The 12,578-nt window shown below is 47.9% G+C and overlaps 1 protein-coding gene across 1 annotated transcript; it reads left to right on the top strand.

The window, feature by feature from the left end:
- The first annotated feature begins 364 nt into the window (after positions 1-364).
- Positions 365-2,861, top strand: LOC127203384 (disintegrin and metalloproteinase domain-containing protein 1a-like). The gene has a single exon (XM_051162151.1). The coding sequence runs from the start codon at positions 465-467 to the stop codon at positions 2,859-2,861; it is 2,397 nt and encodes a 798-aa protein (XP_051018108.1). The 5' UTR covers positions 365-464.
- The last annotated feature ends 9,717 nt before the right edge of the window (positions 2,862-12,578 follow it).

Raw genomic sequence — 12,578 nt, forward strand, 5'->3', positions numbered from 1 at the left:
AGTCACGGATAAAAGAGAACTAGCCATCAGTACAGCATGATCACTGTAAGAATGAGGAAAGAGGCAGGACAACAGAGAACTCTTAATTGTTCATAGAACCCAGAGAAACTCTGCCCCTCCCCCGCAGCCCTGGCAGAATGTTGGGTCTGAAAGAATGAGCAGGTTAACAGTGTCCGTGGCCTCGGGACATGGTCTGACTTAGAGAAGTAGCTGAGTCATTGCAGACAGACGGCTCATCTCCATGAACATCAAAGAAACTTAAGCAAAGTTGAAGTCTTCCACTTGAAAGGAGTCCCTGTGCTCTACATAACCACTGAGGCCAGGAGTAAAAAAAGAACAGAGACACAGCCTGAAGGCCCCCTGTAAGGGACAGGCACAGATCTGGGTTCCTGAGTCAGGGAAAACCTGCCTATCAGAGCTGCCACTGATGAACTTAGATTCTACATTACCAACTTGTTTGCGCCATGTCAGAGGTGGCATCGGTGAGAGGAATTGCTTCCGTTCTATCTTCCCTGCAGATCAGGCAAGTGGCCTTAACGGAGGCTAAGATACCTTCTCACATTTGGGCTGCCCAGCAGTGGAACTTGGATCTGAGATTAGTGCCAGGACACCTGTCTGTCGGTGTAGGGGTCCTGGTGCTATTGATTTTCCTCCCGAGCACGTTCTGTGACACAGGACCTGCACATAATTCTTCCTATGAAACAGTCATCCCCAAGAGACTGCCAGGTGGGGGAAGTGAGGACCCTGGGGGGAAGGTGTCCTACATGCTGGTGCTGCAGGGCCAGGAGCAGCTGCTCCACCTGAAGGTAAAGAGATACTACTCCGTGAACAGCTTCCCGGTCTACACTTACCGCAGCGGCATCCTGGGGCAAGACACGCCTCTCCTCTCACAAGACTGCCACTATGAAGGCTACATGGAAGGGGTGCCAGGCTCCTTTGTCTCTGTCAACATCTGTTCAGGCCTCAGGGGCGTCCTGATTAAGGAGGAGACGTCCTACGGCATTGAGCCCATCCTCTCTTCCCAAAAGTTTGAACACGTCCTCTACACGGTGGCACATCAGCCTCGGGTCTCCTGCAGTGTCACTCCCAAAGACAGCCCAGGGGACATGAGCCAGCAACAAAGGAGCAGGAAGCCTGCTGACCTCCAGGCGCTGTCTGACTTGTGGTCACACACCAAGAATGTGGAGATGTTTGTCGTGGTCAACCACCAACGGTTCCAGATGTGGGGCAGTAATGTCAACGAGACGGTCCGGGCAATAGTGGACATCATTGCTCTGGCCAACAGCTTCACTAGGGGAATAAACACAGAGGTGGTACTGGTGGGCGTGGAAATCTGGACAGAGGGGGACCAGATAGAGGTCCCAGTGGACCTGCAGGCTACACTCAGGAATTTCAACCGCTGGAGACAGGAGAAGCTCATGGACCGGGGCAGGCACGATGTCGCACATCTGATCGTTGGGCATCATCCAGGAGAGAATGAGGGCCAGGCGTTTCTCAATGGTGCCTGTTCAGGCGGGTTTGCGGCAGCGGTGGAGGCCTTCCATCACGAAGACGTCCTCCTGTTCTCGGCCCTCGTGGCCCACGAGCTGGGACATAACCTGGGTATCCAGCATGACCACCCGGCCTGCACCTGTGACTCTAAACACTTCTGCCTCATGCATGAGAAGATCAGTAAGGACAGTGGCTTCAGCAGCTGCAGCTCTGACCACTTCCACCATTTCCTCCAGGATGGCAGAGGGGCCTGCCTGCTTGATGAGCCTCGGCGCCAAAGCCGCAAGCGCAGAGCTGCCCGGTGTGGAAACAGTGTGGTGGAGCCTGGGGAGGAGTGTGACTGTGGTCCTGACTGTGAACATCACCCATGCTGTGAGCCAACGTGTACACTGAAGAGGGGTGCGCAGTGCAGTCAGGGGCTCTGTTGCTACAAATGTAGTTTCAAGAAGAAAGGGGCCTTATGTCGCCCTGTTGAGGATGTGTGCGACCTTCCTGAGTACTGCAATGGCAATAGTCAAGAATGCCCCGCAAACAGCTACAAGCAGGATGGCACACGGTGTGATAAGATTTATTACTGCTCTGGAGGTTGGTGTAGGAACCCAGATAAACAATGCACTAAGATATATGGGTATCCTGCAAGATCCGCCCCTGAGGACTGTTACATTTCAATTAATACCAAAGGGAACCGGTTTGGAAACTGTGGCCATCCCAGTATGGCTAACTTAGGATATGAAACATGTTCCAACGAGGATATATTTTGTGGGAAACTGGTATGTACAAATGTTAGGTACTTGCCGCAAGTCAAACCGCGACACACACTTCTCCAGGTTCCCCATGGAGATGACTGGTGCTGGAGCATGGACGCCTATAACATTACTGATGTCCCCGATTATGGAGATGTGCAGGGTGGCACCTACTGTGCCCCAAACAAAGTCTGCATGGAATACATCTGCACTGATCACATGGTGCTCCAGTACAACTGTGAACCACAGGAAATGTGTCATGGGAGAGGAGTGTGCAACAATTTGAGGCACTGTCACTGTGATGCTGGTTTTGCCCCTCCTGACTGCAGTAGCCTAGGAAATGGGGGGAGTATGGACAGCGGCCCTGTTGGTAAGCCAGCTGTTCAAAACTTGAGTTTGTTCCCAGGTACAGACCCTGCCATGCCTAGGATGGAGGATGATGATGTAAACCTGAAAGTGGTGGTGCTTGTGGTCCCTATATTTCTTATCCTTTTACTGTGCTGCCTAATGCTGATCGCCTACCTCTGGTCTGAAGTACAAGAATCAGAGGAGTCCTCAGAAGAGGAGGAGTCCTCAGAAGCTAAACCAGCAGAAGGAGCAGCTGCAGAGGGAGCTCCACCCCCATGACGTTTTATTTAAGATCTCATGGGTCATTGCTATTGATGTCTTGTATTTGCAGGGCAATTTTGACCAAGTGGCTTCCCAGGGCAAGCTACCTCTGCACTGTTTCTTGTAATGTGTTAATCTACACTTATTTTGTTCATCTCAGTAATAACTGGTATTACATCATGAATGCTTTTATGAGACCTAAATGTTCTAACTTGCCCTGTTAGCTACTGTTCATAAAATAGAGGTGATTTTAAATAAATATAAATAATAAAGCCATTTTTCCCCTTCAGATGAAGCATCACTCCAGACTAGTCACCTTCATACTTTGGGATCTTTAGGGGTTTGTTTGGTTTTGGTTTTTTGAGACAGGGTTTCTCTGTGTAGCCCTGGCTGTCCTGGAAGTCACTCTGTAGACCAGGCTGACCTAAACTCACAGAGAGCACCTGCCTCTGCTTCCTAGGTGCTGGCATTAAAAGTGTGTGCCACCGCCACTCAGCAGGATCTTTAGGGCAGTGGTGGACAAGTAGGTACTTGGGCACAGGACGCAGGCTCACACAGAGCTTCAAGCAGTTCTGAGCTCTTATTTGCAGCATTTAGTTTTTCCATTTGATTTCTCAGTTTTTCTATGGAATTTGTTTGTTTGTTTTAAGACAATGTTTCTCTGTATAGCCTTGGCTGTCCTGGAATCTCTTTGTAGACCAGGGTGGCCTCAAATTCAAGAGTTCTGCCTTCCTCTGCTTCTCAAGTGCTGGGATTAGAAGTGTGCACCACTAGGCCCGGCAGAATTTTGCTTTTTAAAAAATGATTTATTTAGCTGGGCGTGGTGGTGCACACCTGTAATCCCAGCACTTGGGAGGCAGAGTCAGGGGGATCCCTGGAAGTTCAAGGCCTGATCTACAAAATGAGTCCACGACAGCCAAGGCTACACAGAGAAACCCTGTCTTGAAAAACAAAACCACAAAAAGCCCAAATGTATTCATTTTCTTTTATTTTGTATGTATGAATATTTGCCTGCAAAAAAATACTTGCCTGCATATATGTATGTGCACAAATTGTGTGCCTAGTGCTCAAGGCGGCCAGAAGAGAGCATTGGTTCCTGTAGAAATGGAGTCACAGACAGTTGGTGAGCTGTCATGTGAGTCCAGGAACTGAGCCTGGGTCCTCTCCACCTGCAGCCTGGCAGCTGATGTTCTATGGGTTGCCAGTGTCTGCAGTGCCAGGTCTGCAGTGTGAAGGGTGTCTCCTGAGGTACAGAGCTAGAACAAAGCACAATTCCTTGTGTGTGATGGAAGGTTTGACACCACAGTTACTGTTGTAATTTCCCCAGCTGCCAGGAAACAGACATTAAGCAAGTAAAGGGTATTACACTGGTCAGTTTTACCTACATTCTATGACCCCCCAAGCCTTCCCCTTCAGTAAAAAGGAAGAATGTCTAATGAGTCTGATTGTCCAGACTGTACCATAAGTAGCTATTGTACTGCATGAGCATTAGATAAGTATCTTGAAACTGACTATGCCTGGCATGGTGGCGCAAGCCTTTACTCCCAGCACTCAGGAGGCAGAGGCAGACCGATTGCTGTTCAAGGCCAACCTGGTCTACAAAACAAGTCCAGGACAGCCAAGGCTAACACAGAGACAGAGAGTCCTTGTTTCAAACAACAACAACAAAAACCGAAACTGACCATTAGCTATGGATATAGGTTAATGGGTGTGTTCCTACCTAGCACATGCAGTGCCGTTAGCTGCCAGTCGAATACCAGGTCTCAGTACTAGGGAGATTTGGGGCACCAATGCAAGGCCAGGCTGGTCTACAGAGTAAAACTCTTAAAACAAAACTGTGACAGTCATTGTGTAGGTAGAGAACTGTATCTACTGAGAACTGTGTCAACTGTGGCTCTGTTTTACCAAGTGGAAGGTGCTGGTGCTCAGGATGACAGTCCTTAGACAGTAGAATCTAGGCCCTAGCAGGGGTTTTTAACCTGGGAGTGGAATGACCCTTTCACCCTTAGGGGTCACCTGAGGTCATCTGCATATCATATATTTACATTTTGAGTCACAGCAGTAGCAAACTTAGAGTTATCAAGTGGCAACAAAACAGCATTGTTGGAGCCAGGTGGTGGTGGCACACGCCTTTAATCCCAGCACCCAGGAGGTGGAGGGAGATGAGGCGGATCTCTGAGTTCGAGGCTAGCCTGGTTTACAAGTCCAGGACAGGCAAGGCTTTGTGTAACAGAGAAACCCTGTCTCGAAAAACAAACAAAGGCAACACATTTTGGGGCTGGAGAGATGATTGTTAGGAATCACTACCACACAAAGATCTTCCTTAAAGGTTTGAAGCAGTGGGAAGGTTGAGAACCATTGCTCTAGGAAGACTGTAGTGCCTTGAGATAGGACAACCCCTTACAAAGCTAAAAGCATTTGCTGACAGAGCAGATGCAGAGTGAGAGCAACACAGCTCAGGATGTGGACTCACTGACTTGCCTTCAACGGCTCAAGAAGCAGCAACCATTACTGACTGGGGGTAGGGGGGTCGAGTGTAACCAGCAGACATGGCTGTGTTCAGTATGAGAGGCCGGCTAAACACACAGTGGGTGTGTCCACTGGGCAGTAAGGTAACTGGAGCTGTAAACCTAGCCAGAGAGGATGTGAGAGCTGTGCGGTTGGTGGACACTGTCTTGCTGGAGAAGGGACATCTGTGTGCATGCTGCTGTAATGAGGAAGATTCTGGGAGGATGTCAGGATATTCAGTGTGGGAGAGCATCACAAGAGAACTATACTGTGGAAACCATGAGAAAGGTCTTTCTACAAGAGGTTTACTGCACTGCACACCCAGATCCTCCAGAGCTATGCAGCTCAGCATCGACACCCATGGGCAATCAGAGGATATGAACTGGTCTCTGCTTCCACCCTGTGCCATGCAGCCAGTGGTCATTGTGGCTCTTAGGTGGAAGTCAGATCACTAATAACTGGGCCGTGATGGCACACACCTTCAGTCTCAGAACTTGCGGAGGCAAAGGCAGGTGGACCTCCATGAGTTCAAGGCCAGCCTGGTCTACAAAGTGAGCCCAGGATAGCCAAGACTACACAGAGAAACCTTGTCTCAAAAAACCAAAACCAAATGAAAACAACAAAAAGACCTTAGCGAGGCCAGCCTGGTCTACAAAGCGAGTCCATGACAGCTGAGGCTACACAGAGAAACCATTTCTCAAAAAACAAACAAAAAAAGACCTTAGGACTGTGGCTGCTGATACCATGTGTCTCCCAAGATAGCCATTGTTACGTGTGCATCTTCAAGGTGGTACCATGTTCATCCTGCAGTTCCAGAGACAATGATCAGTGCTTTAAAAGCTGGTACCACTTGTACACATCTTGTGCACACTAGGGAAGGGCTTCCTGAGACTAACTGCTCATGCAAAAAACTCCAGTCCCAGCCAAGCCTGTTTCAGGGGATGAGGAGAAGGTTCTTATCTGTGTCCTGTAGCTCCAAGGTCATGAATACCACTCTGTAGTGCTGGCTGTCCTCGACTCACTTTGTAGACCAGGCTGACCTCGAACTCACACCGATCCACCTACCTCTGCCTCCTGAGTGCTGGGATTAAAGGTGTGTGCCACTACACCCAGCTCTATAAGTGCTCTTAAAGGAATAGTCAAGGGACTCCACACTAGAGACAAAAAGATCACCAACCACCAGGAAAACACAATGTGAAAGACCCACTGTAGGTGCCAGGGGCATGCCTCAATTGGTACAGTGCTTGCCTAGGCTCCAGGCCCCAGCCCCATACACACTTGATGTGGTGCACATCTGTAGTCCCAGCCATCTGGCTGTAAAAGAGGCTCAGAAGATCAAGGTTACTTGGCTACATAGTTTGAGGCTAGCCTGAGATACATGAGACTTTGTTTAAAAAAATTCATCAAGAAAATTTAGGATGCCAGGCGTGGTGGCGCACACCTTTAATCCCAGCACCTGGGAGGCAGAGGCAGGCAGATCATTGTGAGTTTGGGGCCAGCCTGGTCTACAAAGAGTGTCCAGGACAGCTAATGCTATATAGAGAGAATCTGTCTTGAACCCCCCCCCAAATTAGGAATTATAAATACATGGAACCTATCATGGAACCACTCAAATGCAAATGGCAAATACTATGCAGTCTCAAAGGAAAGAATTCAATATCCTACTTGCTTGAATCTACAATGAAAATCAACAAAGAAATGTCTTTTTAAGCAAGGACAAATGTCCTGGAAGACACTACAGAACACTTCCTCTAACGGCAGAAGGACACACACTATTCCCATCAGCATATGGGACATTCTCTAAGATAAATATGTTAGGCTAAACGTCAACCTTTAGGACTATAGAGATGGCCCAGTGGCAAAGTGTGGAGACGCATAAGGACTTGACCTCAGTACGCAGCACCCAAGTCAGGCAGCCTGCAAATGCCTGTAATCCCACCTGGGAGCAGATACTCTCTTCTGCCTCCATGGACATCAGCATTCACAGACACACACAAACATAATTAAAAGTTTATAAAAATCAAGAAATCTTTGTTTCTTGTTTTTCAAGACAGGGTTTCTATGTGTAGCCCTGGCTGTCCTGGAACTCTCTCTGTAAACCAATCTGGCTCGAACTCACAGCGATCCACCTGCCTCTGCCTCCTGAGTGCTGGGATTAAAAGCATGCACCACCATGCCTGGTGATTTTAATTATTTTATTTTTTGAGACAGAATTTTTCTGTATAATAGCCCTGGATGTCCTGGACTTGCTGTATAGATCAGGCTGGCCTTGATTTTACAGAGTATTTTTATTTTTTTATTTAAAAATATTTAAGATTATTTTATGCTTATGAGTATTTTGCCTACATGTATGTATGTGCGCCATGTGTGTTCCTGACTAGGCTTTAGCTCAATCAGGCATTAAAACAGATACCACAGAAACTGCAGGATCACAGAAAACACTGTGCAGAAGCCCCTTCTAGCCATGTGTATGACACAGGCCCTTCAGCCAGTGGCACTTGGGTCTCTCTACTTCTGGGCCTGGGAGAACGTTCAGGGCTAGAGCGTGGCATATCAGGAGATCTAAGTAGCAAGAAAATGCAGAGAGCCTACAATTACTTCTCTGAGGCGTGTCCTTGGTGAACTTTTTGGAGCAGCCTGAAGGTGCACCCCAATGATGAATATTGACATGGATGGAGGACAGAGGCCTGAGTTTCCCACAGCTGCGCCCTGCTCCCGTCTCAACACCTCGAATCCAGAGCAAGGTTTCCATCACCGCCCAGGACTCTATAATGTCAGCTGCTATCCAGACGGCATCATCTGTGCTCTGAAACCAGGCATTCTGCAAGGGCTCAAGTTACCCACCATCTGCTCTGCTTCAACGATGCACTAGTCACAGGATTCCTGTGTGTGTGCACCAATGTTCTAGACCCAGGCAGGGCTGGACTGCCTGTACTCTCCACCAGTGCCGCCTCCTCCCCCAGTTGTACAGTTGTGCCCCTCTTCATTCCTGCTGCCATCTGCCACTCCCGCCTCCTTTCTTAGCTACCAACCCCATCCTTGCTCCTCCCTTCCCAAGGCAGCCACAGACTCATGTGCTCATGCATCATCCCCTTAACCCAAACTACTTTGGATTTTTCTCATCACTATGCCAGAGACCCACGTGGTGCAGCTGGTCCAGACTGTAAACTGTTTCCCTGCTTTCTGGCCTCCCTGTGGGTCTCAACTCACACTCCTCTGTCATCCATAACTTTACCCTAGGTGGGAGTAAAGGACCAAAGGCAATGGAGGGGCCCTGGCTGCCTGGCATCAGTCACTGCTGGTGCTTGTGAGCCACACCACCTACCACTGTGACCCATCCTGAGATCTCCCAGGTACCCCACAGCAGACCCTGGAAGACAGCAGCACACGAGAGCCAGCATGTCATGACCCCTCCAGTAGAGTCTGTGTGACAAATACTGTGCAACCTGATGCGACGACCCCCACCCAGGGAGAGCCTCCTGGAATGGGGCTGATGTTCCTGCCAGTAGTAATTGATTGTAGCCTTCTCTCTCATTCTGTCCCCACTCTTTCTCCGAACTCTACTCCCATATCAGGACTTTTCAGGCATGACAATGTTGCTAAGAGACGGCCCTAACTTGGGACTACAGCCAGGAACTGTTCAGGCCCAGAATAGATCTGCTCCACTTCCACTTATTAAAAGAAACATGGCTGATAATTAATAATTAGTTAATAATTTATATTATGGCTTACAAAGAAAGTGCTTCAGAAAGCTCCAGATAGTGGTGCTCGGATATTAGAAAGGAGAACTAAAGAAAAAACTGTCTTGGCACACAGGTGGTAGGCATAAGTTCCGTTTATGGGAGACTATTGACCCTTAACAAAGAGGGCACATGCATACTGATACCAAGCTGATAATTTAAGAATGATGACATCTTTACTGTGTATTCTGTACCCTGTATTGTTTCATTTAAAGTTGTAATTCAAAATATGACAACACTATTACTTTGCATTCTGTACCTGCACTGTGTGTGCTTGATTGCTCACTGACTTCTGTGAATCTACTCTGTGAGAAATGTGACAACAAACCGCCCACTCCTCCGCCCCCCGTTTCAAAATGTATGTATAAAAATTTAGAATGCTTCCTGCAAAATACACTCAGATTCAAACTCACCCCTGGGTTGGTCTGTCACTTTGTCTATCTTTGCCCACCGATGCTTCGAGAATGCCCAGTCCCAAGGACCTATACCCGACTGAGATGGTCCGTGGCACCAGCAAATGCCTGTGGCTTGCAACCTTTCCACTCAGCACATCTGAATTCACACTGGCCACGAGCCCTTCCAGTGTCAACTGCATGGCCACTTTACCACTCTTCCCACACAAATACCAGAGAGGAGCCCTGCTCTGTCACTGTGCTGGCAGCTGTCCCTGGGTGCTGAAAGGAAGCACTACTCCCAGGATGACCTGAGACTGAAGTAAGAAGCCGCCCTGCCCCAGGGCTAACAGGTGAGGAAAGCCCGCAGAGCAACTACCACAGTCACAACTAGTTTGTTTGTTTTTGTTTTTGTTTTTTAAGACAGGGTTTCTCTATGTAACAGCCCTGGCTGTCCTGGACTCGCTTTATAGACCAGGCTGGCCTCGAACTCAGTGATCTGCCTGCCTCTGCCTCCCAAGTGCTGGGTTTAAAGGTGTGTGCCACCATGCCCAGCAAATTTTGTATTTTTAATATGCACTGTCCCCCAAGCTCTGAAACTTTGGGGAAAATTAAAGCATGTTTGATCATTTGAAATAAGCCCTGAGTGGGTTGCAGGGGGCTCAGTGGTAAGGGCACTTGCTCCCTGAGCACCAGGACCTGGGTTTGAATCCTTAGCACCTCAAAAAAGGCCAGGCATGACCCTAACACTGGGGAGCAAGAGAGGCAGATCCTGAGAGCTTATGGGCTATGCAGTGCAGAGATAGCACGAGCGTCTGGTTTAGAAAGAAACGCTGTACCAAGGCAAAAAGCAAGTGAAAGATGGGAAGGCACTTGGTGTCCTGCTCTGGGTGTACACGTATGCACATAAGTACAGGCACCTGCATACTCACATATGTGCACCACACACACACACACACACACACACCACACACACACACACATGAAACACATGCACTACACACAGCACACATACCCCCTACATCCTATATATTCCCACACCAAACACGTGCACCACACACACACATACACTAAACACATATATACACACCACACATATACCAAACACATAGAGAAACACACACACACACACACACACACACACACACACACACACACACACACACACACCACTAACAGCCCCAGCACACATAACACCAGAGCCAGACCAAACTTCACTTAAAGGCAAGCATACGTATGTATTTGAAACTAGCTTGTGTGGTGCCAACAGTTTAATGGACCCTGATACAGGTGGACTGGTTTACTGAAGAAAAAAAATGCTCTTCAGGTTAAGTATGGTTGTATATTTCTACCTATTATTATTTGGATTTTTTCTAGAAAGTGTTTTTTGTGTGTGTGTGTGTATGTGTGCTCTGTTTTGTGGCTCATAAGTGTACCTCAGAGAGGAAAATATGCCTGTTACGAAGCCTGAAGACCTGTGTTCTGCCCCCCAGGATCCACAAAGTCAAGGAGAGAACTGACTTGCATGCACAGCCAATGGCTTGTATACCTGCTCCCTGTTAAAAATAAATGAAGTTTTGTAGTCAATTTTCTTTCTTTTCTTTCTTTCTTTCTTTCTTTCTTTCTTTCTTTTTCTTTCTTTCTCTCTCTCTCTCTCTCTCTTTCTTTCTTTTGGCATCCTGGACACACTTTGTAGACCAGGCTGGCCTCGAACTCACAGAGATCCTCCTGCCTCTGTCTCCCAAGTGCTGGGATTAAAGGCGTGCACCACCACGACTGGATTATAGTCAGTTTTCAGGTAAGAATGTATATCATGGTGCTGCAGTGATTTACTTGCTTTCTAATTGTTGTGTAATAACTAAGAACTCTTAGCTAAGTTTCTATTGCTATGATAAATATGATCCAAAGCACCTTGGGGAGGAAAGGGCTTGTTAATCCTACAGCTGTCCTCCATCACCCAAGGAACTCAGGGCGGGACCCTGGAGGCAGGAGCTGAAGCAGAGACCATGGAGGGTGCTGCTTACTGGCGCACTCCTCAGGGCTTGTTCAGCCTGCTTTCCTTTTTCTTTTTTTCAAGACAGGGTTCCTCTGTGTAGCCCTGGCTGTCCTGTAACTCACTCTGTAGACCAGGCTGGCCTCAAACTCACAGAGATTCGTCTGCCTCTGCCTCTCAAGTGCTGGGATTAAAGGCAGTCGCCACCACTGCCCGACTCAGCCTGCTTTCTTATAGCACCTGGGAGCATCAGCCCCAGGTAAACTGCTACAGTGAGCCGAGCCCTCCCATATCAACCATCAACTAAGAAAATATCCCCCAGTGTGGTGGTGCACGCCTTAACGCCAGGACTCAGGTGTGAGTGTATATGCTATAGTTGCACCATTTCAGGTGCAGAGGCAGGAGAATGCAGTGTGGACTACAAGATCCAGGCCAGCCAGGCATATGTCATGAGTCCCCTATCTCAACATATAAACAGATATTATTAAAGATTTTATTTATTTATTATGTATACAGTGTTCTGCCTGCATGTAACACCTGCAGGCCAGAAGAGGGCACCAGATTTCATTGTAGGTGGCTGTGAGCCACCAAGCAGTTCCTGGGAATTGAACTCAGGACTTTTGGAAGAGCAGGCAGTACTCTTAACCTCTGAGCCATCTCTCCAGCCCCATATAAACAGATTTTAAAATTAAAGTATTAAGCCAGGCATGGTGGTGAATGCCTTTAATCCCAGCACTCGGGAGGCAGAGGCAGGTGGATCGCTGTGAGTTCAAGGCCAGCCTGGTTTACAAAGCAAGTCTAGGACAGCCAAGGCTACACAGGGAAACCCTGTCTTGAGACTCCCCTCCCTGAAATTAATTAAAGTATTAAAAAATCTAGAAGCCAATGGATTCACTGCAAAATTGCATAAAACATTTAAAGAGAGTATTGATTCTAATTCATCTTTCAAGGAGTTAACAAACAAGCAAAAAAAATTAGTGGTGGTGTGTGTCTTGAAACCCTGTCTCGAAAAACCAACCAACCAAACAAAAACATTAGTGATGCATGTGGCCCTAAGAGCCACACTCAGGAAAGGCTGACACAAGAGGACTAAAGGGTCAAA

This window comes from Acomys russatus, chromosome 19 (assembly GCF_903995435.1).
Source record: "Acomys russatus chromosome 19, mAcoRus1.1, whole genome shotgun sequence".
In the NCBI taxonomy this organism is placed as follows: domain Eukaryota; kingdom Metazoa; phylum Chordata; class Mammalia; order Rodentia; family Muridae; genus Acomys; species Acomys russatus.